This window comes from Aphis gossypii, chromosome X, assembly GCF_020184175.1.
Source record: "Aphis gossypii isolate Hap1 chromosome X, ASM2018417v2, whole genome shotgun sequence".
Taxonomy (NCBI): Eukaryota; Metazoa; Arthropoda; class Insecta; order Hemiptera; family Aphididae; genus Aphis; species Aphis gossypii.
In genome coordinates this window covers 1,085,261-1,112,267 of record NC_065533.1, presented here as the reverse complement: position 1 = coordinate 1,112,267, position 27,007 = coordinate 1,085,261, and the positions used below count along the sequence as shown (strand labels likewise).

Genomic DNA, 27,007 nt, shown 5'->3' with positions numbered 1-27,007 from the left:
ACATTGTTGCGTTCCAGTATCAGATTTGAATCCAAATGGTTAATTTGAATGAAAGTTAAACTTAATAACGAAATATGTCTATTGCATATAAACAAAATACATGTAACAAATAAAATAAGTGGCTGAGTGACGTGAAAGTGCTCAGTTGTTGATAGCTTTGGTACATCTGTCGTTGCTGGTCTTCGGGCTCCCTTATATATTGTGGTGCATCTCTTGTTTACGTCGAGTCGTCGCCTTCTGGGTGAAACCAGGTGTCCTTGTAGTTGTTGTTGCAAATTCGGACACGAATTTGATAATGTGCAATAACATCTCAAATGCATCATTAGTGCTGTTATGGGCTACGAGATATCTATAAGATATCTACGAGATTACAAGGCTAAGTTAGTATGACCATGCCTCGTGTCAAGGGTAATGCGGATGCTACTTTGACCATGACACGTGTCGGGATAGTAAGCGCACCAATAATTACAGTGCACTAGAGGTAGCTAAGCAATTGTCAAAAGCAGAAGAAGTAGAATATAATTCAGAAAGAGAAAATAACAGATACAGGAACGATTTTAATAAAGACAATTATAATGCTTCACGACAAAATAATAATAATTACCAACGTGTGAATAATACAAGAAATAATAATACGAATAGGTGTAATAGGAATTTCCAACCGAACAACTTTAGTAAACCAAGTTATCAAGGACGGACAGATAATTACACTCAGCAAAATAATTTTAATAGACCACCTATTAAATGCTTTAACTGGGATGGTAATCACTATGCAGCTCAATGTAGAAATAAACCTGCAAGTAATAATAATCGTCCATATAATCGGAATAGTTTTACTCAACCACCAACAAATTATAACGCACGCGCAACCACATGTGCATATTGTAAACGAAGTGGCCATGATATAAGTGCATGCTATAAAAAACGTAATAATGAAAATAGAAACCACAATTCGGGAAACGTGAACGTGTCGGGCGAGGACCGTGGTACTCGTTCGATAAACCAAATAATCGCGGAGGAAATGCACAATGTTACCACATCGTCGCTGCTTTAGAAAACAATCACATAACATGTATATCATCTGCGAGCAAAACAAACGAGTTAAATTTATTAATAGATACAGGTAGTCAGGTGAATATACTTAAGATAAATGTTTACAAGGACAATTAAATATAGATGAAACACAAAAAATTAATTTAAGAGGCATTCATAAGGAGTTAATACAAACAATAGGCAAAATAAAAATACCAGTTATAATAAATAACAAAAATATAGACAGAATTTTATGTAGTGGGAATGTTATTTCCTATACCAAGGACGGTATATTAGGACATGAATTTTTACAAAAAACAAAGTAATGGTGGACGTAGCCAAAAATAGGTTAATTATTCAAGATGATGAAGCAACCTTGCACAAAGAACATTGCGGTTCTGTTGTTTTTAAATTGCAACCACGTACATTACACGTATATTGCAGTAGTACGGAATCTACTGTGAATAAAGGAAAGCAATAGTTAGTATGTTAAATACATCTGAGGAAATAAAAGACATAGATGTAACCGATATAAATAAGATAAATTATGATAGTGAATATGAGATATATACGGTAGAAACAAAAAATAATTATTATGAACGTATAACGCGTTTGAGACAAATAATAAGAACCGATCATATGGATGAGAATGAGGAAAAATCAATTTATGAAATATGCGAGAAGTATAATAAATATTTCATATGGAAGGGGACATGCTAACCTTCACCAACGAGGGAACTCATATAATAAGATTAAAAAACGACAACCGCCTATATATCGAAGACCTTATAGACTTCCTCATGCACAACAAGATGAGATAAATACGCAAATTAAGAAACTTGAGGATAACGATATTATTGAAAGTTCAAGGAGTCCTTGGAACTCTCCTCTTTTACTAGTGCGAAAGAAAATTGACAATTCAGGTAAACAAAAGTTTAGAATAGTGGTAGACTTTAGAGCATTAAATGAAGTCACCATAAATGAATTCATCCTTTGCCTAATATTACAGAAATATTGGATCAGTTGGGACAATGTCAATTATTTTCTGTTCTCGATCTTTCTAGTGGGTTTTATCAAATCAAATTAGAAAAAGAATCACGAGAATTAACAGCCTTTTCAACCAATCAAGGTCATTGGCATTTAAAACGTATGATTCAAGGCATGAAAACTAGTCCTGGAACTTTCAAAGAGTTATGAACTCAGCTTTAGCTGGTTTAATAGGAATAAAATGTTTAGTTTATTTAGACGACATAATTGTTTACGGGAAAAATTTGTATGATCATTATGAGAAGTTAGTAGAAGTATTTGAGCGATTACAAATTAACAATTTGAAGTTACAACCAGATAAATGTGAATTTTTAAAACGTGAATGTGTAATATTTGGGACACGTAATATCAGAAAATGGAATTAAACCTGATGAAAAGAAAGAAATCTGTGTTAGAATTTCCAAAACCAACTAATGTAAAAGATATAAAATCATTTTTAGGTTTAAGTGGGTATTATAGGAAATTATAAATTCATATAGTGCAATTGCGAAACCTTTAACTAATCTTTTAAAGAAAGACATTAAATTTTTATGGAGTGATGAATGTCAAAAATCATTCGATAAATTGAAATCAGCTTTATGTTCTGAACCAATACTTAAATATCCAGACTTCACTAAGACTTTCATATTAACTACGGACGCGAATAATAAAGCACTAGGGGCAATATTCTCTCAGGGAGAAATAGGTCAAGACTTACCAATCTCTTATGCGTCACGGACTTTGAATAAAAGTGAAAATAATTATTCCACACCGAGTTAGAATGTCTAGCTACAATTTTTGGGGTAAAACAGTTTAGACCATATTTATATGGAAGGGAATTTATAATACTTAGTGATCATCGCCCTTTGACGTGGCTTTTCAATTTAAAAAATCCATTATCGAAGTTAGCACGTTGGCGAATACAACTTGAAGAATATGATTATGAGATACGATATAAACCTGGGGTGCAAAATTCTAACGTAGATGCGTTAAGTCGTATGTATTCGATACAAGAAATTAAAAACGAGTCGTATGAGGTATTTCTTGGAAAAATGGAAACACAGTTAATTACCAATAGCAATGTAAAAGAAGCTATAGGTACACTTTTGGAGTCGCCAGTAGAGTATCATATAGTGACAGAAATAGCGAAACAATATAATTTAACATCAGGAATAAATTATGAAATAAAGCGTAAGTTTGGAATTACTTCATTTTTACCAGTTAGTAAAGTGATAGGCGATACGCCGTATGTAGTACAGAATGACCGGTATATAATATTTCTAGTAACGAAAAATAAAGATCGTCAGAGGTCAACGTACGAGAATATGTATATAGCGTTAGTGAACTTGAAACAGTTTTGTGAGGAAAATAATTTAGATAAAATAGCAATGAATAAACTAGGTATGAATGATGATTTACAGTGGGAAAAAATAAGGTCAATGTTAACATACATATTTCGTAATACTAAGATCGAAATTATGGTATGTGCGAACGTAGAATATACGGAAGAAGAGAAAGTAACTATATTTAAACAGTTTCACGATTCTAAACTAGGAGGTCATTTAGGTGTTAACAAAACTATTAAACGCATATAAAAGCAATTTAGATGGAAAGGTATGAAAGATGATATTAAAAAGTACGTAAAAAATTGTACATCGTGTCAAGTAAATAAAATTGACATAAATTGTCAAGTATTCACACGTGACGCAGTGTTGACTCCTATAGAGAATATTTCGAGTACAAATTATAAAGATTTTGTACCTAATACTAAAATACAAAATATATTAAATAAAACACCTGAACATATACATAAATATAAATTGAGCGATGTATGGAATAATACATCAAAAATACAATTAACAGATCTGCACAGTGTGTCAAAATCACTTGATGAGATTCAGCAAATGATAGACGAAGAAGTTATTAGAGAACAAAGTCAAAAACACCAGTTCATACATTCAAATCTTTTGTATGTTACAATAATTTTGGCTATACTATCTATTATATTAATAATAGCTATATACATACTATTAAAATGTAGATACGTTAGCAATCGCCAAGTGATTGATATACCAAGAAGATTGGCTAATTATAGATCACAAATACGAAATGTAAGAAAGGGAAATTTTGCCTCAGAAATATATGATGAAGTACCATTTAGCGCACCACCATCACCACGTTAATATTAACATTAATAATTCATTATTATTCGTAAAAAAAAAATAATAAATAATGACAAATAATATAAAAATAAGTATAATATAATAATCAATAAATATATATATAAAATGTAACATAGGACATAATTAACTAATATTGAATTGTTTATATTATTCAGAAAAGAAACACATAAATTCATAATCATGGACTTTGAATTTTCAATGGTAAAACGAACGAGTATAGTAGTTATCTCTGGTGCTATATCAAATAGCTTGGAAAAATTTGAGGTTAGTAAGTTAGAAGGTAGACCTTTATTGCTACCAATTGACGAAAAAGCTAGACCCATGATTGAGAAAGAGTTGCAAGTAGCAGTTAAAGAGATAAAGAGAATATTTGTGTGCAAAACAGAGTTACGAGATGCGTGTTTAGATCAGTTACAACAAAGTTTAAATTCAACACGAAATAATTTAACGAGAGAGTATATTGATCATTATATCAAACAAGGGAATAAGGAAAATAATGTAATAGTAGTATGGAATGAGCATTCGGATAAAACAATTTTACAAAGATTAAATTTAAATTATCCAATGTTAAACATTACATGTTATGATAAGTATTTTAATAAGAATTTTTTTATTCAGTTTGAAAAACTAAGCAATAGGGAGATTATCTTCGAAATAGATATAGGAAAATTTGATAAAACAGGAAGATTGTTGAATTTAGTAGAAACGCATGATAGAATATGTATAAAAAAACATAAGACTACGTATGCACATGATCCGAGATTGGATGTGGAATATACCAAGTGTATATTCAACTATGTGTTAAAAAAGCAACAATACGAGAATTTAATAAAACATTTTTAGAATATAAATACTGTTATATCCTATGTTTAAGTTTAGTTATTCAGTCATTTAATTTGGTATGTGGGTAGAACGTAACGTTCGTGTGTAATATTAATTAATTATTCACAAATTAATTTTATTATTTTAATTGTATTAATCAAGGTGAAGGAGATTTAAATATTAAAAAATATATATATTAATAATATATACTGTACTAACATACTTTATATTGTATATGTATTCTTAATTGATTTAAAATTTGATAACTAATATTATTATTAAGTTACCAATGTAAAACTGAAATTATAAGTGTAACTGAGTGCATTTAAGAAAAATTGTAAAGATTTCTGTCTTGCAGACATAAACCTTTTTTTTTGTGGGGAGGTGTTATGTTATTTAATTAATCATTTGCTTTATCATTATAATATCGTTTTACATTATTTTTATGTATGGTAGTGCCTCGTTGGTCACGTTGTATAACTATATTTTAATCTCCTATTACTTCAATTACTTCGTATGGTCCTAACCATAGTGAATTAAGTTTGTTTTTTGCGCGTTATCTTTTAAAAGTACTAAATCTTTCACGTGTATATCTACAGGATTCTCATTTTTGTCATACCGCTTCTTACTCTTTACTTTATGTTCAATTAACTTCTCTCTCGCTAGTTTATGCGACACTAGCATACTTTGTTTCAAATCATATAAATAATCAATAATCATCATAATTATATTGCGGCTTTGGTTCGGATTTTAATTTAATCGGTATTTCTAACGTACGCCCATATACTAACGCATATGGTTGAAAATTAGTTGATGTATGTACCGTTGAATTATATACAAAAAATGCATATGATAACAAATGATCCCAATTATTCAAATTCTTATCCACATAATGTCTTAAGTACTCGTTCAAAGTTCTATGTGATCTTTCGAGACCTCCATTTTTTTGTGGTCTAAAAGGACTAGTATTAACCTTATTTATTTTTAACAATCAAAAATTTGTGCTATCATATAATAAAAGTGGAACCTCCAAGGAAAAATAAAGAAGTTCTACAATGCAAAAATTTCCTAAAATTTGGTCACACTCAAAACTGGTGTTTCAAAACACCAAAGTGTGTAAAATGTAATGAAGGACACTCTTCACTAAATTGCCCTAAGTTTAAGAAATCAAAGGCGAAATGCGCAAAATGTGGTGAAGGACATACTGCTAATTGGAAAGGATGCATCACTTATAAAAATGCAATAGAAAAAGCTCACCCTAAAAAAACTACAGCAGTACAAAGAATACAACAAACGTCTGGTAAACCAGTCACTCAAGAAGTTTCATTTTCACAGATGGCTAGTCCTTCAAATAAAAATAAAAAGAGTCCTCTGACTCAAACCCATACACAACAAAAAAAAAAAAAAAATGCACCGTCGCTATCTGACGTTATGACAGCATTCACAAAATTAAATGAGAGATAGGACAGGCTTGAAAATAGCCAGCCGAAAACCAAAGCGCAAAAGAAAAAGAAATGAGTAGAACGCTTCGAATCATAACATGGAATGCTAACGGGCTTGATCAACGAAAACAAGAACTCGAGCATCTTATGAATGACGAAAAAATTGACATACCTTTAATTTCAGAAACCCACTTCACAAGGTGGACTACTCTAAAATTACTTGGTTATCGAATATATACAACAGAACATCCAAGCAATCGTTCTTAAGGAGGAACTGCAGTAATAATAAAAGAAATAATTAAACATTATGAACTTGATAAACATCCTCAAGAACATTTACAGGCAACTAGTGTCCATATTAATGATGGCAACAACGATCTAACTATCTCTGCTATTTATTGTCCACCAAGACATAAAGTAAATGACAAAAAGTTTATTGAATTCTTCCAGACACTCGGTAGCAGATTCATTGCTGGAGAAGACTATAATGCAAAACACACCTTTTGGGGATCGAGATTGATTACCACCAAAAGGCGGGAATTGTTCAAAGCAGCGAATACAATTAAAGCACAATTAATTTCAACTAGAAAACTAACATACTGACCGACTGATCCAAATAAATTACCTGATCTTATTGACTTTTATATAATGAAAGGAATTTCATCAAATTATACGGAAATTGAAGGACTATTAGAACTTACATCAGATCACATTCCTGTGCTTCTCTCACTAAGGTCTGATGTGATAGTGAAACAAAAAAAAAATGTCTATAACAACAAAAAACAAATTGGGACCTATTCAGAAATACCCTTGAAGAAAACATAATACTTTCAACTCGACTAAGAACAATAGCAGATATTAAAATTGCAGTAAAAAAAATAACCGATGACATTGTTAAGGCGGCGGAAATAGCGACTCCGGTAGCTATCAATGATAATTACAAGTTAACTTACCCACTATAAATAAGAAAATTAGTCCAACATAAACGTCGAGCGAGACGAACATGGCATAGTACACGAAACCCAACGGATAAAACGGAATGGAACCCTCGACGAGGCTTTTTAGTTGCAGCAAAAAAAAATAATGTCTAATACAACCGTATGTGCCAAAGAACTTTAGACTTGCTGTTTTCAAGATTATACATTAAATAGCTCATTCTAGACAACGAGGAATAACTTAATTAGTAACACAAAGGTTCGTTTTGTCTGGGATTAAGAAAGATTGCAAAAAGTGGACAATTCAGTGCATTAATACTAATGAGCGAAAGTTACAAGACATATAAAAAGTCCACTGCAATATTTTGAATTACCACTCACCAGATTTCAACAGGTTCATATTGATTTAATAGGTCCATTATCATCAAGCAATGGTAACTTATATCGTCTAACTTGCATTGACAGATGCACCTCATGACCTGAAGAATTTCCAATACCATATATGAAAACAGACACTGTCGCTGAAGTTTTTTTCAGCGGTTGGATTGCAAGATTTGGTGTACCAGAGAAGATCATCATAGATCAAAGTCGTTAGTTTGTTTCGTTATGTTTACTTCATTTATCAACTATTTAGAAATTAATAGGACACGTATCACACCTTACCATCTGCAGTCGAATTTAAAAGTTGAAAGGTTTCATCGATCACTAAAGCACTCCATTAAAGCTCATTCTAGGTCAAACTGGACAACGATACTACCTACTGTAATCTTCGGATTACGATGTGCATTGAAAAATACGATTGTTTCTCCAGCATTCTTCGTTTATGGCATATCACACAGAATGACAGGAGAATTTTTTTGTTAGTACAAATCACTGAACACCTGACTGGGTTTTTAAGACATCCGATCACCATTTCGAACTAAATTTTTGGTAAAATGTTCACTAGACCTCCTCGGAAGGCGGCTTCCACAAATCCGGAATCGAGTTTCATCTAGTAATACAATATAAAATAATAAGGCAGCCCACTAGGGCTGTTCTCATGATAGCGAGTGGTGATACCGACCGTATTGCTATAGTACAATTGATAATAATATCACCTAATCGAAATGCGATCAAATGCGTTGGTTAGTGATAAGGACTGTTCTCAAAACCCGACTTCCGAGTAATAACTTGAGATAAAGACTGGCATATGAAGGAGAGCGCGTGACATAGTAGCACAGTAACTCATAAGTCTGGATCAAATAATCGATGATGACAAAATGTGGAAAGTTGGAGACTACACGGACGGGAGTAACGTACAAAGAACAGGTCACCGGGTCTCAACCTCGCACACTGCACACAACGTCCAAAAATCACTCACGTTTTGAAGAAACGCACAAACCATGTGGTCACAACGGCAATCATACTATGAATCGAATGGTACAATAGTACAACGTCAATGATAATAATAAGAAAAAAGCACAGCAAGTTTGCCAGCTAAAAAAATTAAAGTGACGAAAGCGACAATTCGACTCCGCTCATCTAAATTCCGTCCGATGACATATAAGAACGGCTTAGAAAAATAAGGCAACGGTCAAATTGCACGTTACCCGCTTTCCAGCCCGAAAGACAACATAAAAATAAAATGTTTTGGCGACAAAAGCCAGTTCGCGGCGACGACGATGATAACCCGCGTTATGCAAAGCGTATGACTATGAGCCGCTATTTTTTGGTTGTGATCACTGATCGTACAGCCGATAACGCATACAATCGGTCACGTGCTATTATACACGTGTATAATAATTTCCAATAAAATAAATAAAAAAAAATACTTTTTGATACTTATATTAGTTAGGTTAAGAGTTTATATTTTAGCAATTGAATTATTGAGAAATCAGTACACATCTCACATTTTGAGCAAATATAGATTATTTTAATGTTGTATGTTTATTGTGTACCTAATCTAAAGAAAACTATAATTTTCTAAAAAAGAATTGCAAAAAAATGTCAATAGTACCAATAAGTCAACCAGACTGTATGCATTTTATAAAACATATTTATTATTCATATTTTATAGTCCTCTTTCTTTACTCAAATTGTGTATATTTTTTGTTTGACAACGTAACTATGTAGGGAAAATTGTTTGTTTATTTTAGAGTTAAAATATGCATTGCCTTTATTCAATTTTAAACAATTTATCAGATTTGATTTTATTTAGTTAAAGTTCTTGAGAAGATGTTGAAATCAGTAACACAACTCCCTGCAATCATAGAATCAGATAATACAACAAGTATAGAAGTCATATCATTAGATCAAAAATCGTCAATAGCATTTTGCAAAATATGTTATTCTGGAGGAAGTTGTGAACAATTAATACACCCTTGTTTTTGTAAAGGTAATACAATTTTTGTGTTTTTTATAGGTAACAAAATTAATGCAAAAAACATGCTTAATCTCCTATGATGACTTAAATAAAGTTTTCATAATTTAGAAATTATTTGTATTATAAATGTGAGTAATAATTTGAGAATCTGGGAACCGATATATGATATAAGGTAGTTAATAATACAATACGGATTTAGAAGGCATTTGCTTTTTTTCCTATTGTTCTAAAGCAATCTTTGTCAGCTATAAATTCGATGTATACTACTTAGAATAAAATGCACTACATTTTATTTTGCATTTTTTTGTTTTTTTTTGCGTTTTTCATAAATGTTTATGCTTTTTTTGGTACTTTGGATACTTTATTTTGCTTTTAAGTTAGGTATATTTTTTAAATATTTGTTCTAAACAATAGTATTTGAAATTTAAAATATATATATTTTATATTATACTAGCTGTTCCCGTGCACTTCGTTAACCGTTAAAAATGCCAATTCTATAATATGATTCAAACTTTATCATTACACGCATTTTATAAACTATCTTATACCTTAACACACTTAGTTTCATTACGATAATACACATAAAGCCCATGCCCAATAGCATCAATTCCAATAGAACCATTATCTATACAAACATTCTGTGGAATAAACGATGTTTGTCATTTTATGATGTCTAAAAATGCATTAATAACATCGTCGTTAAAATACGAATTTTGTATTGTTACGTCATAATAAGGGCTATGATACGTACAACTAGGGTTGCCAACTTTCAAATTGTTTGATGTAGGACCATTTTTTTAGTATCCAATTAATACCATAGTTTAGTGGCTTAGCCATGATTTTGAAATGGGTTAAGGGGAGGGAGCAATGTAGAAAATAAAAAGACCACTGCTATAGTCATTTTACTCATTTATATTGGTTATATGTATAAACAATACGGCCGGTTGGGGGGGGGGAGAGGGGCTATATTTTAATAACAAAAAAAAACATCTAATAAATTGTATTTATATGGCTTTTATTATATTAGTTTATTGATACTTTTGACTTAAAGAATTCAACGTACAGTATACTATCATTTAATGATATACTCAATACTTATCATGAAAATTAATTGTAAATACATATTAAATATTTAAAATAACAATGTATTGGAAAATAATTTTAAAAATTAACAATATAATAATTAATAAATGACATAATTATAACACTTGAATGTTCACCATCTTATAAAATCTTAAATGTACATAATTGATCAAAACTGGAAATTTAACAAATTTTTAACAAGTTAACTAAAAAATAATAATAATTTTATTCTTATAACCGACTTAGAAATTTTATCACAGAAATTTAATTAGGTATTTTAACATTATGAACATAATAACTATGCAACTATTGAGAACTAATAAAATAAAAAATAATAAACATGACTTTTAACAAACAACAGTACTAATAAAAATTATCATTTAAATGAGTATTTATTTTGGTTTTTCGCCAACTTAATTAAATCGTTGTTATTTTTAACAGACTTGGAAAATTCAAGACAGTCTTCTTTATAATTGAAATAAATCAATAGTTCAGCTCTTCTAAGAGCTGTTGAACACCTATTCCTCTCATCTCTCCATTTAATATTCATTACAGAAAATACTTTTTCAGTAAATGCACTACTTGATGGTAGTGTTAATAAAAATGAAATGAATAAAAACATGTTGGGTAATTCAATATCTTTCTGAAAAATAAATTGCCATTTTTCTGGAATAGTTTTTGCATTTTCCCAGTCGTTTGTCTTATTAAATTGTTTAAAAACTGATTGTACAGTCGCTATTTCATCAAAAAGTTCATCAAAATCAAAATGATTATTTAAATATTTAAGTGCTTCGTCATAAAATAAATTTAAACTTCTTGTTATAGTACTTTTCAAATTCTTATCTTGTAAATTGTTCTGTTTTTGATTTGTTAAAAAATCAAAATATTGTTCGATTTTTATATTTAAAAGACTAGTTTTAAGATTCAAAATAATACTAAATAATTCAATTACAGTAGTAGAATTGTTTTCAATTTTTTTCACAGAATTATTAAATATAGGAAGAATATTATTATAAAAAAGTAAATATATTTCTATTTCCTCACTAACGACATGACTTTCTTCATTAATTTTAAGTAATGATTGCATTTGTTTTGGACAGACTAAACCAAGACTTATCTAAATAGTTAACTATTTTATATTATACTAAATTACTTATCAAAGCTTGATAGTTACACAATATTCTGTCTACACATAGAAGTAACGATAACCACCTAGTACCAACATGTTTTATTAATTCTTTCTATTCTATTTCAACAAAATTATGAAATTCTTTTAAAGTTTTTCTTATTTTAGCAGAAATAGAAAAATGGGAATACATTTTTAATATTAAATTTTCAACATCAATATCTAAATAATCCATAGCTTATTTAACACAGTTGTGAAGTATATGCGAATGACAATTACTTTTTATTATATTTGGAGTTTTGGCTTTAACATTGGCAAATAGTGAATGATGTAGACCAAAATTTGCACTGCAGTTATCTCCACTAAAACCACTAACTTGTTCCCAATCTAGTTCAGTATTAATAAAAATATGGTCAATCATCTTATACATACCATCAGCTGTTTCATTAGAATCTATAACATAATTTTGTTGGCCTTCCTCTTTAGTAAAAATCTGTATGCATATGATATTTTTTTTATTAGAAGCATCAGTTTATATGGAATAAAATAATAAAGGATTGTGATTTTTAAGTTTTCGAAATAAATGGAATAACGACCTGGGAGCTAAAACATTCTGTGCTATAGCTTCACATTTTGTTCTACCACAACTTATTTTACCCGCAAGTTTTGAGTCTTCAAAAAAAAACTTATCTAACTTAAACCTACAATTTAAAGAGTTATATGACTGATTATGTTTAACAGTATGGTAAATTTTAGTTATTTCAGCAGCTACAATAAGTTCTTCCTCAGACGAATTTTTAACAACAAAATATTTATTGACTACATTACTTATTTTGCATGCTTTAAACTTTGTTTGGTGTTTTTTTTTAAGTTGAGTGACATACCACTGAGTTATATCCTCCAATAGAAATATTAAAACAATTCATACAAAGTTTACATTCTGCATTAAAATCATCATTTTTTCTTAACCATGTGTTTTGTTCCTCCCAATTCTTGTTGTAGGTGCACAATCGACGAATTTTTTTTGGAGGAGTTTTATTTGTATCACAATGATCTGGGTCTGACTGATCTGAGTCTGAATCTAAAGTGGTTTGTCTGTTCATGTTGTGTTGTTGTAAAATAAAATAATGATAAAAAGACGATAAAATTTTGTTGATAAGTGATAACTACATTTCTACATTGTACATACATAAAGATCTTTATTATCAATGACATTTTGGAGGGACGCACAAAGATTTCAGCGATTTAAGATAGTACTATCTGAAATTTGCAGATTACGTCACGTGGATTACGTATAATATTTTAAATTCTATTAATAAGATAATATTATAAACTTCAATATTAATAATAATAATAATGTCTAGAACGTCACTGTAGTATTATATAGGTAGAATTAGTAAATAACATATTGATAAAATTAAAAGAATATCTATAAATAGGTATTTTTGTAAAATGTAGGATTGTCCTGCAAAAAGTTTATAGCATTTTTGGACGTAGGACAAATCAAACAAATGTAGGCAGTCCTTTCCAATGTAGGATGGTTGGCAACCCTACGTACAACAGTCAGTAGACAAATATAACTGTAGTAGTGTTGTGACGAAACGCCTCGGAACAATTCATTAGAGCTGGGCCCATAACATTTTTTCCGACATCCCGATATATACTACCGGTACAAAACCGATAGATATTTTATTCCCATGAACCGATATAAAAACCTAACCTAACCGATACATAAACCGTAGTTACCGTATTTCGTTTTTGAATTATTTTATTTGAATTTAATTTATTTGCATTATTTTTTTTAAATTTATTTTAACCGATTTCAACCCTTTAAAATCAAACTTTTGAAAATTGGGCAACGTGGTGATACTTAGGAAGGTATTTGGAACAACTCTGTAAAACGAAATTGGAAAAAAGTTAAATAACGTCGTCACAAAATGAATATATAAAAAAGGTCTGTTCTAATTTATGGATTTATTTGTCGATGTATTTAAGATAATGATATTGCATGATTTAAAAATACCAAGCTACTTTTTTAATCATTTCTTGACATCTTTTTCTCGTTTGTTCAGTTTGTCACGTACTGTATGGTAAATAGTAAATAAATTTTAGTGATGTGCTGAACTTCTTAAATTGGAAAAACCAAATACCGAATATTTTGTTTTCAACACCTAAACATAACGAATGTTTCATAAATTAATATTATTCAGGATCCGGAGTCAAATATTCGGTTTTATCCGGTGCAGAATAATTGGTGTTATTTAGTGTAGAATATTTAACAAAATATTGATACTAAAAAATAACATCATGACAAAATAGATAGTTAAAAATAATATAATTACCGATAGAATGATAAAAAATATTAAAATATATAGTTTATAATAAGATATTCATATAATTAAATAAGGAAAAAAATAAATAGATTAATAAATTAAATTAAGTATAAGATATAAAGATTAATGATGTACAGCAATATGTATTTTTCAAACATAATTTTATTTAAAAACAAATGGTAAATGTATTTATTATAATTTTAAACGGTTTATAAACAATATAAACTATTACTATCAATAAAATAAAAATTGTTTTAAATAATAGAATACAAATGACAAGATATTATGAGATCATTTCATATTACTATTTACTAGTTAATTATATGAGGGCTTTTCTTAATATTGATTTAACTTAATAACATTTTATAAAATGTATCAATTGAGTCAATAAAATATTAATATATCGTAGAAAAATTTAACAAGTAACAACAGTTTATAAAATGTTTTGGTTAAAAGTTACCTATAACTTAAAGTATTAAGCTTTTTACAAACTTGTAATTAGAGGTACAAAATATATCTATATATAATTTATACAATACAATGACCAGATAATATGATAAATATAAATTTTAATAGATACAAAATAAATCTTTAACTATATTATAGTATTATACAATACAACTATACACATTATATCAAAATTTAAATTGTTCGTTTGGAGTGTTTTAAAGATTATTATGTAAAAAAGCAATTTTTCTGCATTTCTGAGTAGCAATCTGTTTCTCTTGTCTTCATAAATGATACCAGCTTCAGAAAATAATCAGTAATACATAGATTTGTGTTGTTCATAACTCATATTATACTATTTTAGGTACCTACTGTTGAAATATTATTATTTTGAAAAAAAGAGACAATATCATAGTTAAACATAAATAGGTACTAAGTTAATAATTATATAATATTACAGTATTGTGAAAAAAATGAACTGTTAAAAAATGTGTTAAACGGTGATTTCTAACACCATCAGATTGTTCATTTTCTTCAGTTTGAAGAATTTGAGTAATTTCATCTGAACCGTCCCAAATTGATTTTTTTTTAGTTGATGAATTAACTTCATTATTTTCTGGGTTTATAATGTTTATATTTGAATCTTCAAGAGAATTTTCTTTGTCAGTATTAGTTTGTTCAGCTTCTGAAATAATTATTTTTGTTTTCTTCTTTTCAATTTTCTCTTAGATAATATGTTTTGTGTTGTCAGCAGAATCTTTGCTTTTAAAGACTAGTTTTAAAACGTGGATCGACAAATGTTGCAATTAAATAGTTTGGTCGATTTTTGAAATTCAAACTATCTAATTGAAGTTGTAATTTTTTGATTAGAATTTCTTTTAGTAATTTTATAATTTCTAAACTTGGAGTAAAAAAGTTTAAATATTTTTCTAGGGCTGTTATAGATGGTATACATTCAGAAATAATTGATTCATTTCAATTCATAGACTTAATTATTTGTTAACTATATATATAACGTATTATTGGTATTACGTTTTTCGTCGGTCGCTTATCGCTATTTCTAAATATGTTACCGATATTCCAGTGTATATCGATATACCATTTATTTTTACGTACTTTATATTTATTTTACTCTTTCTCCGTCTATTTAAGATGCCCGTATGCAATACTGTTCCATTGATATTATTAATGTGTCCTCCGTAACATGCATTGGTTGTGACTTGTATGGCACGCAAAATTCCAAAGACTCACTAAAGAGGATATCGACTACTTAAAAGAAGCCAATAACATATGGCGATGCAGCAAATGCACTAGCGCCAAAAGAGCCTCTCTTAGACTCGAAAATTCAACCATCTTAGAAAGTAACTTGAGATCAAAGAAATTATTTTACAACTCAGGGATTGCTTTCAAAATTACAAGTTCGATACAGCCAAAATTTTTGAAATTCTGAATACTAAATTCAACGCTATTGATAAAATTATCACAGAAAACCTAACACTGAAGACACACATATCTCAATTGGAAAATAAGATTGAATCCATAGAACGTCGCAAAATCACCAACGACATTATCATTGATGATGTCCCCGAAAATAAAAATGAAAACTGCGCAATACTTATTCAAAATATTGATAAACAGCTAAACGTAAACATAAATGATTCTATGATTAATAATTGTCATAGAATTGGTTTTAACTATAATTAGCCCTAGAAGAATCCTAGTCAGCTTTAGTAACCATCAAGTTAAAGTTGATTTTCTCAAAGCTCGAAAAATATTTAGGAATTTCTCTAGTAAATATATTGACATCCAACCGGATGTGCCAATATATATTAAATATAACTTAACAACCAAGGGAAAAAAATTATTTAAAGAAGCCAGAGACATAAAGAAACAACTAAACTTTCAATTTGTATGGACAAAAAAAGCCATAATCTTCTTACGCTAAAACGAAACAGAGAAGATAATACGTGTCAACAGCGAGGACACAATTCAAAACATTAAAGGACAATTTCATGATTTATACTCCTAAAACAAAAATTCGTAATTACTAATCTTACATATGTATTATTATTTTACTATATTATTTTATGCATATTTTTTTCCTCAAATTGTAACTCTTACGCTAATAATATACCATATAATTTTCCCTTATCTCATTAAATTACCTATCATTATTATTGTGTACCAAACTTTTTATAATCATTATATTAATGCTAAACAATTTATCAATTGTTATTATTTAATAAAAGCCTTAATGGATTTATCTGTAAACACCAAATTTATATCGATCCCAGAATTACAAAGTACACTTATTCAGATTATATTACATTCTATCAAATCATTATTTGAACGACATCGCTATCTGCGTTTCCAAAATACTAATTGGCTCTACGATCAGTTTTACGTTTTAAATAACAAATTTTATATTATACTTATTATACCCTACACCATTTTATAATGAGTAATAATACTAATTGCGCATTTGTACATAAAAACGCAAATACCGTTAACCTTATTATACAAAAAAAAAACACACTCAATATATTGACAACAAACTTCTGTAGTATTAAAAAACACTTCGATGAACTATAAATTAATCTTGACAACATTGAAACCAAAATTGAAGTGATCGCTTTAACTGAAGCATGGTTAAGTTTAGACAACATATCAATTAATAACTTCTCAATAAACGACTATACAACATATTCTACCACAGACAATAAAAATTAAAATGATGGTGTTGTAGTCTATTTAAAAGACACATTTTGTGATATCATTGTTACCGAAACCAATACATAAGCTTTAACTGCTCTAGAGATTACTTTTAAGATGTTAAAAATTGACTTCTTAATTTACGCGATTTATAGATTACCTAATAGTAACACAGACATAACTTTATTCGAGCTTAATGATATAATACTTATAAAATCCACTTTCAAAACAGCTAGTTACAAAATGTTATTAGGTGACTTAAGTATTGACAAGCATTTTAAAATACGAGAAGAGTATCTACTGGCAATGCACAGTTCGGGTTTTCATCGCTTAGCAATACCATCACTAGGCCTATTTTAAATACCTGTATAGGTCATATTTTTATTAAAACAAAGTCCCACGCTAACATAGTACCAATAATTGTACTTTCTAACATTACGGACCAATACCCTACAATATTTAATTTAGGCAATATATCAGATAAAATAAATAATATGCCAAAACCACTTAAAATATTAAAAACTGATGACCAAAAACTATCAAACTCAATTGTAAACCAAAATTGGTCAGAAATGCTTGAATAGTGGATTCATGTTTTTAAATGTAAATAAAGCCACTCAATATTTCACTAGTACGTTAAATAACCTAAAAAACCAAGCCTCGACTAAAATATCCATCTCCTCAAAAACCAAAAAATTGAAACCGTGGGCCACTACCGCGATTATTAATTCAATAAGAAAAAGAGACCGTCTCCATTTACAAGTTAAGAAACACTCACTCAGTTAAAAACTAAAAGATTACTATGTAAAATTTAGAAACAAAATTACAAAAATAATAAAAAATACTAAGGTCCTTTACTACAAAACAGAATTTCTAAAAGCTGGAAATAACACAAAACTTAAATGGCAGTCTATTAATAATATCTTAGAAAGAAATAGGAAATCTTGAAAGAATTATTAATTAACTCTAAAAACAAAAATGATTATATTTATGAAAATCCCGTACATGTTTTGGCTGAAATATTTAATAAGTATTTTACAAATGTAGCCACCGACTTAATTACATCACTAAAAAACCGTAAAAAATATCTAAAATTGCACTAAAAATTTCAAAAATAATTGGCAAAACAAGTTTTACTTTAATAAATTTAACCCAATCACTTATAAAGCAATTTTTGAAGCTATTTCTAAATTAAAAAACGGATCTTCGCCCGGTCTTGATAAGATATACTCTGATTTACTAAAATACATAGTTTAACTTTTTGTAAACCATTAAGTCTTATTTTTTAATCTATGCATATCACAAAATAAAGTACCAGATGCCTTTAAAATAGCTATAATAACCCCAATATATAAGAAAGGTCCCATTTCAGCTCTCGAAAATGTTCGTCCGATATCAGTTATTTCAAACACAGCTAAAATATTTGAAAAAAATCATAAAAACAAAACTCATATACTTCTTAGAATCAAACAATCTTCTTTTTGAATATCAATGCGGTTTTAGACCTCATAGAAGCACGGACCAAGCCATAGCTAATGTCACAAAACTTATCTATACTGCACTCGATGAAGAAAAAAAATGTACTACAATTTATTTAGATCTTGCAAAAGCTTTCAATACAGTGGATCACAATAAACTTCTTAGTAAAACACAGAATATAGGCATAACTGGATCGGCCTTATCACTCATTAAATCCGATCTAGAAAACAGAAGGTAAAAATAAACAGTACTATTTCTAATGAAAATATTATAAAATGTGGTGTACCTCAAGGTACTACATTATCTCCAGTTCTCTTTAACATACACTTAAACGATATAAAATCGCTTAAGTTAAATAGCAAAATAGTGTGTTGTGCAGACGACACCGTACTGATCTGTATTGGTAGTTCTTGGAATGAAGTACTATAAAATATTGAAATCTATCTTAAATCTATCCATAATTGGTTAAACGATAACAGTTTATTTCTAAATCCCAATAAATCAACCATCTTACTCCACTCACTGTATGAACAAACTTGACCCACCATACACAAAATAAAAGTCCACGAATCCAACTGTATTACACTGGAAAGTTGTGATTGAAACTCGGTTAACACTGTCAAAAACTGTATTTAGGCATAGAAATGTGCTCTGATATGAAATGGGTAAACCAGATTACATCCGTCACAAATAAACTAAAAAAAATGATGTACAAAATGAAAGAATTACGTGAAAATTTTCCTTTTGAAGACATCAGAATTATATACCTAACATTAATCGAGTCAATAGTATCGTAAGGCATAATCGGATGAGGTGGTGCCTATAACAATGCCTTTTTACCGCTGCAAAAAAGCTAAAACACTATACTCAGGGTCGCAAATAAAAAAAATTGGAATTATCAAACTGAAATACTATTCGAAGACATTTAATGTTCTCAATATATAACTCTTATACCTAAAAACAATTACTATATATCTAAAAAAACATAATCAGTTTATAAACCATGGGATCAACACCAGATATGCGCAGCTAGTAAATTCTTCTTAGATTGGCCCTCAAAAAGTAGTTGCCGAAAAGTTTACTATTTTTTGGTAACACAGATACTTAACTTGATGCCTAATTATATGGTTAATTTACCGCTACCTACCTTCAAAAAAAAAAAAAAATTAACCACTGGCTAAGATATGAATATGTGTGTAAAACTTAAAACTGTATAAAAAATTGCACATAACATACTAATTAACGCCTGTAATATTACTGGAATTATCTATGTGATTTATTTATGAAAAACCCCTTATTTGTTTTTTAAAAATGTAATATGTACCTTAAAACAATAAGAATTATTTGTAATCTAAGATAACCCTGGGCCTCCACACGAGTTTTTCTCAGTGAGGCCCACTAATCATTTGATATTAATTTAAATAAAAAAAATTTAAAAAATAAAATAAAAAACGTTTTTTGTATGATAAAAAATCACATAGCATCTAAATTTTAAAACCCTTCATGATTGGTTTATGTCTCATATTTTATTTGATCGTAGATCTGCCTTTAAATTTAACCATAGATTCGTCTACGACAACATTTTTATGCAGTGAATAACAGTCAGAAAATGTCTGAGACAATCTAAACAATAATGGTAGAATTTTATATAATTTGTCATAATTATATCACCTTTTTTTGGTTGTAAATTGTTATTATTTAAATGTAAATCAATCCATTTTGTATACCACTTTTGTAAAACGATTAATTGTAGATAGAATATTTTCTTGAATAGTATAACAATATACTATTACCGTGAGACGTATTGAGGACTTTTTGTAAATCGAAACTGGTGCATAGAAATGAATGATCATCTTTGCTTTTGTTTGATCTTCTAAATGTGTATTTTTAGAACTTTCGGCATATTTTAAATGTTTTTGAAATTTTGATTTTTCTTCAGTTTTATTTTCATATATTCACAAGTTCTACATTTATATTTTTTAGGGGTGTGTTTTCCAATATTAAACTTGGTATTGAAAATATTTCGAAACACTCGTTCTTTCACATACTCTTTTTTCTTATGTTATCCGTAGAACCCTATTTTGTCTACTTCTATCGAGGAACCCCTACGTTTTTTTTAAAAAAAAATGTGAATTATTTTTATTTGGCTTTCAATAATAAGTTACTACCGTTTGATAATTAGAACCCCTACTCTGTTTCAATAGTTTTAATGCATTAAACATTTTTTCCCGATAGCCACTACTAATTTTTAGTTAGATTTTTCAAAATAATTTTCTTGAAAATTTTGAAAAAAGCGCTTAAGTTTCGTGGAACCCTGAAGTGATTTTCGCGGAAACCCAAGGTTCTGCAAAACACACTTTAAGAAACACTGCTTTGGAGCAACTGGTTCCGTTTTATAAAAAATCGGTAGTTAATCCATTTTTTAAATTTTCTCTATATTTTAAAATTGTTTTGAGATTTTCTCCTTCACATATGATATTATTTTTCATCCTCGGAAAATAATGTATTCTCTAACATAATACAAATTATAAACTTCATATTGAATATAAATTCAGAGCTTGACTAAATAAAATTGTTTTAACTTTTAACTCATTAAAATTAATTGTTATCAAAAAGTGTTACCTTTAAAATAATATTTTTACTTACGTGTGCCATTGTTTGATTTGAATCTGAATTCAACCTTCAATACACGTTTTACATCCGCGTTAATTTTAAATTTAGTGCCGCTATAACTGCTGCTTAAATACTAATCACAAATTGTGATTTACAACTCACATTACAGCAAGTAATAAACACATAAATGACAAGAAAACTGAAATTCACTGTTGTTGGTTGTTCTAATATTATTAATATTATTATAAATAGTAGGTAATAAGCATATTGAATATCTGTATTAAAATAATATTGTTATTACATTTTAATTTACATTATTCACTAGTTTATCGGTTTCGTTTTATAAATATTATGTGGTCAACTGCTGTAACCCTCGACTAGGCCATAAATAAAACTAAATTAACTATAAAAATATCTATTTTCAATTCTTAAGAAAACTGATTCTCGGATATCGAAAAAAAAAATAATTAATTATCTAGTACGATCAAAAATGTTTATGTAGGTAAATAAAACGTTTAAAGTGTCTATTGTAAAATTATGTTTTTGTAGATTACGACACTTGGCCTTTTGACCATCGTTATATAATATATAATATGTTTATTTGTAAGTTTATTATTCTAGACAACAAATTTAATTTGAAATTAAGTGACATTTTTAAATAACATGCATTTCCAGATTTTAATGGTGGTTGAATTAATTAACCATAGTCTCTATTATTTATTTTCACGCCGAACTCTGGAATCTGGAACCTATTTAAAGTCATGAACTTGTTCAAAAAATATCCTAATAATAATTCGTAATAGTAAGATACTATTATATCTTCGAAAACAATGAAAATGATGTAGGAAACTATAGAGAAATATATTTTAAAATACCTGATGATAAAAAATTTGAAGTTGTAAAAACATCATAGATGCCAAGTAAATATTAGAATTTTTAAAATAAAGTAGGTACAAATTGATGAACGCCCATTAGGATGGTTCATGTTTATATAGGCTAAAAAAATTTTGAGAAATTTAAAATGAGTACCCCCACCCCGTTTTTTTGAGTGATAAGAAGTATGAATTCTGCGAAAATTTGAACTTAATTTCTCAACCCCTTCTCGTACCACGATAGGGTTAAGTTATGGCCAAAAGGGTTTTTTTCAGTTTTTATTTTAATTATTTCAAAAACTACATCTTTTATAAAAATAAATTTAAATCATAAATTATAGATATATACCATCTAAAAAATATATCATAAAGTAAGTTTTATTTAATCCATTATTTCATATGGAAAAACTAATACATAATTGATCAGGAATAGTATAATGAAATATTTTGTTTATACGTAATACGTACCTATTCTCAAATATATGTATTTTTAAACCAAAAAGATTGTGAATTTTAAAAGTATATTGAAATAAATTATTGTACATTTGAATTCGATAGCAATGTATATTTTACAAATAGTACTATATAACTATGTCATATTTTATTTTTAACTCCAAATTATCGCAATAACGATTTTATCTTTTATTACTTTATCGTCAAAGAATAATTCAGGTTATTAAGTAACACATAAACACTAATCAGTATATTCCAGTCATGTGTGTAACATTAGTTTTGTGATATAAAATATTCATATTTTTGTATTTTGCGTAATTATTTTTAATATGTCTAAACGCAAAGTTTATTTAATAGAATCGGTTAAAAATCAAATTACGGATAGCAAATTACCATCAATTAAAGATTGTTTGAATGTACTATTTTTTAATCTGAGGTTAATTAAATTAAATTTGTTTACTGATAATTAATAATAATAATAATAATTAATAATAATAATAATTTGTTAGTTAAATTTGTAAATTTTTTCACTTGTTATTGATGAGTGTTTAAATTTTATTGGAAGAACGCAAGAATTTCAACTCGTGATCGTTTAAATTGCATAAAGAAATTAAAAAAAATTAACGAAGATTTGCGTACCTTATAAAAAAATTCAAAAAGAATCTGGGATTATACAAGCAAAGAGAAAAAAAATTTGTCGATTGTTTAAATGATTTGTTTTATGTATCACATGCTAATGCAGCAAATATGATGAAAAATAAGGAGGACATTGCATTTTTAAATTTACAAAGACAAAAAGGTCGTCCAGGTTGTATGGTTGGTAAAGATTTAATATTGTCCAAGGCAGAAAAGATTACTGAAGCTGTTTCAGTAAAAACAAAAACAAATCTTACTCCGATTTCTAAACTTGAATCTGGTATATGCAAATATTTAAATAAATTTTACAGGTACCTAATATAAGTTTGTTGTTGATAATAGTTAATTACGATATTTTGTCTTCGAGTTCAGACGACAATGAATAATTAGAAAATTTGGAAGAACACGAGGAAATTGATGGAGGGCCGTCTAAAACTAAAAGGTCAAGACAAAATTTAATGACATCCCGAGTTACTAAGCATTGGATAAATGCAAGGTAAATACCAGGACGATTTTCATATTATAGCAGCTATATTGGAAGCTATATCTTTTAACATAAATGATTTCGTTCTTTGTCGGTCATCAGTTAAAAGAGCTCACGAAATATTACGTAAAAAATGCTCTATCTATAAACTATATCTCTATTAAGTCCAAATTTTCTGATATTAATTTAGATTTTGTAGTTATACATTGGGATTCAAAATTGTTGACTGATATAACGGGTAAATCAACTATAAATCGTCTACCAGTTGTTGCCACAGATCCCGGCATAGAGCAACTACTTGGAGTTCCTGACCTGATATCAGGCATGGGATCCGAGATGTAATCTGTAGTTTATGAAATATTACTCAAATGTTCATTGGAAGATAAAATTCAATCTATGGTTAATACCACGGTTATCTGCTTAGGTTGGAACACGACTCTTATCGCGTGTATAGAAACGGTGTAATAACGTACTAACAGCGCTAGCTACAAGTTCCCCTACTGTAACATTGGGTTATATGTACAATTTTCAATATTTTCATGTTTTCTTCTTAAAAAATACTTTTACAGACAAAGTGCATACTACAAAAATTGAAGATCATGAAATTTTATATAATGTAGCATATTATATTAAATATATTAATTGTAATAAAGTACCTAAAAAATAATTAGTAATTTAGTTGAAGTATACTTGTGAACTAAAAATTGTATTAACTGTAATAATATAATTAATTAATAATTTATACTTACCTATGTATGTTTATATATTTAAATATATAAATTATTTATAACATAACAGTATTAATGACATTTGATTTATTTATACTCTAATTCAACGGTTCTCAATTTTTTAATATCCGCGTACCACATACACTATATACACTGTACCTACTACCATATAGTACTACTGTAATTACTTATTATAGTAGGGCGCGGATTTGATAATTTAATAATTATTATTAATATCAATTAAAACAAATAATATTTAATTTGAATACTGTTCCATTCCATTTTTTTTTTATTGAGGGAGATTTGTAAACCAACAAGTACATATTTTAACTGCCCTTTATGAAATATACATTAATCCAGCCATCCCTTAATCCCTGTGTAATAATACTGTTATTATATTCAGACTAAAAATCATTCAAAGTGTATGAAATTTGGTAGTACTCATATTTTTATCGAACGGTAGATCAATATTAGATTCTTGCAATCTGTAACAAATTTAAATTAATAATTAATAACTAGATAAAAAAAATGATTTGATCTGATATCCTTGCAGGCTGCATAGCAATAAAAAGCATAATTAATAGTTGCAGAAATAATTTGAAGAATAATTTGGTTAGGTACATATAAATAAGTATAATAAAATATAAGCAATAAGCTGTAAGCATCTTGTACGTGTTTATATTTATTCTATCCATTTTTATTTATATATTATATTAACAATAACAAGCAATTAAATGTTGTATAATTTAGAATGTTTTTTCTTTTCTCTGAAGATTTTCATACATTTCAAATTTTCTTGATAAGTAAATTGGCGCATTCGCATTTGTAAATAATATACTATAATTTCAACAGTAACATCAACTAAATTTTAAGAACATGGGTATTCGAAGTTCAAATTTTCTGTAATTTCATTAATTACTTTTTCAAATACATCAAAATCAGAACAGTGCAGTGCAAAACTATCTTCAACTCTATTTATGAACTCAAATAAATATTTGTTAGGGTGTTTTAACTGACCTCTTGATTTAAATGTAACTAATTCAGCTGCAGGATGATGAGAATTTCCATCCTCTAAAAAACTAATACACGTTTTACAAGATTTTCCCTTTAAAATCTTTCTTGATACGTACCCGCTACATAATAAATTATGCAATCCCTGACACAAGATTCTGTATCTGGATAACTGTCATTTATACTAGGAAGAACTTCACTTGCTTCCCATAGTCCATTTTCTATAAGTTGGTCAATCTTTTTTTTTAAATGCTCTATTTTTTTACATCTTTCAGAAGTACTGTGAAATATTTCTTAATTTAAATAACAGACATTCTTATAATATCTGTTTCATTTACTGTGCAGTTACCATACTTCGGTGGTCTTAATATAGAGTATACTGACAAAAGCTTATATAAATGTAAAAATGTTGGTGTGGTGGGGTAATCGTTAGGACCTGCTGACTGTCTAATAATGCCAAAAAATTTCTAAAAAAAAAAAATAATAATAAATGTAAGTAGATTATTAACTGTAAATTAACTAATAAATATACAGTTTAACTATAATTATATTTTAAAATTAATAATTTATCACATTTCAAATATATGTATATAAACTAATGAAAAATAACATTTAGTTTTAAACAAAAGTCTAATTTACATGTAGGTACAAGTATAATATTTTATTTTACATTATTCTTACCTCAAGATCTTGACACATTTTACCAGGGAGAACATAATCAAATCCACATGAATCAAGTAAATATTTGGTTAAATCTATGGTAGAATATAATGTTACTCTCAAGCTTTCGGAAGTTTGTTTTGTTAAGAAATCCTTTTCATCAATTTTCCCTGCTAGTTTCTTATTTTCCCAACTATCTATATAATCAATTGCATCTTTGAAGTTCTAAAATATAAATACAAATTATAATAATATATCATGAGGGTGATTAGAAATATGTATATATTTTTATTATTAGTACTTGAAATGCTTGATTATCGCTTAGCTTTATTCCTTGCCAAGGCAAATTTCGATTAAAATTATCAAACAGGTTGTTCCAATATTCAACAAATTTAGCCGTTTCAGATGATCCCTTTAGCATAAGAACTCCTTTACTGGTGTAATACCTCATAGCTTTAGCCATACTCATGCAAAAATCTATTAAAAAAAAATATATATATATATTTAACTATGTATTATAGTTAAAATTGTACATACATAATATTATTCAAATAAAATATAATTTATT

At 28.3% G+C, this 27,007-nt stretch overlaps 1 protein-coding gene across 1 annotated transcript in view; it reads left to right on the top strand.

Moving 5' to 3' along the window:
• The first annotated feature begins 9,558 nt into the window (after positions 1-9,558).
• LOC126551745 (uncharacterized) overlaps positions 9,559-27,007 on the top strand; it is a 91,204-nt gene continuing 73,755 nt past the window's right edge. Inside the window, exon 1 of the mRNA XM_050205823.1 lies at positions 9,559-9,814. Coding sequence (XP_050061780.1) covers positions 9,655-9,814 — 160 coding nt within the window. The 5' untranslated portion in view covers positions 9,559-9,654. The remainder of the gene's footprint in view (positions 9,815-27,007) is intronic.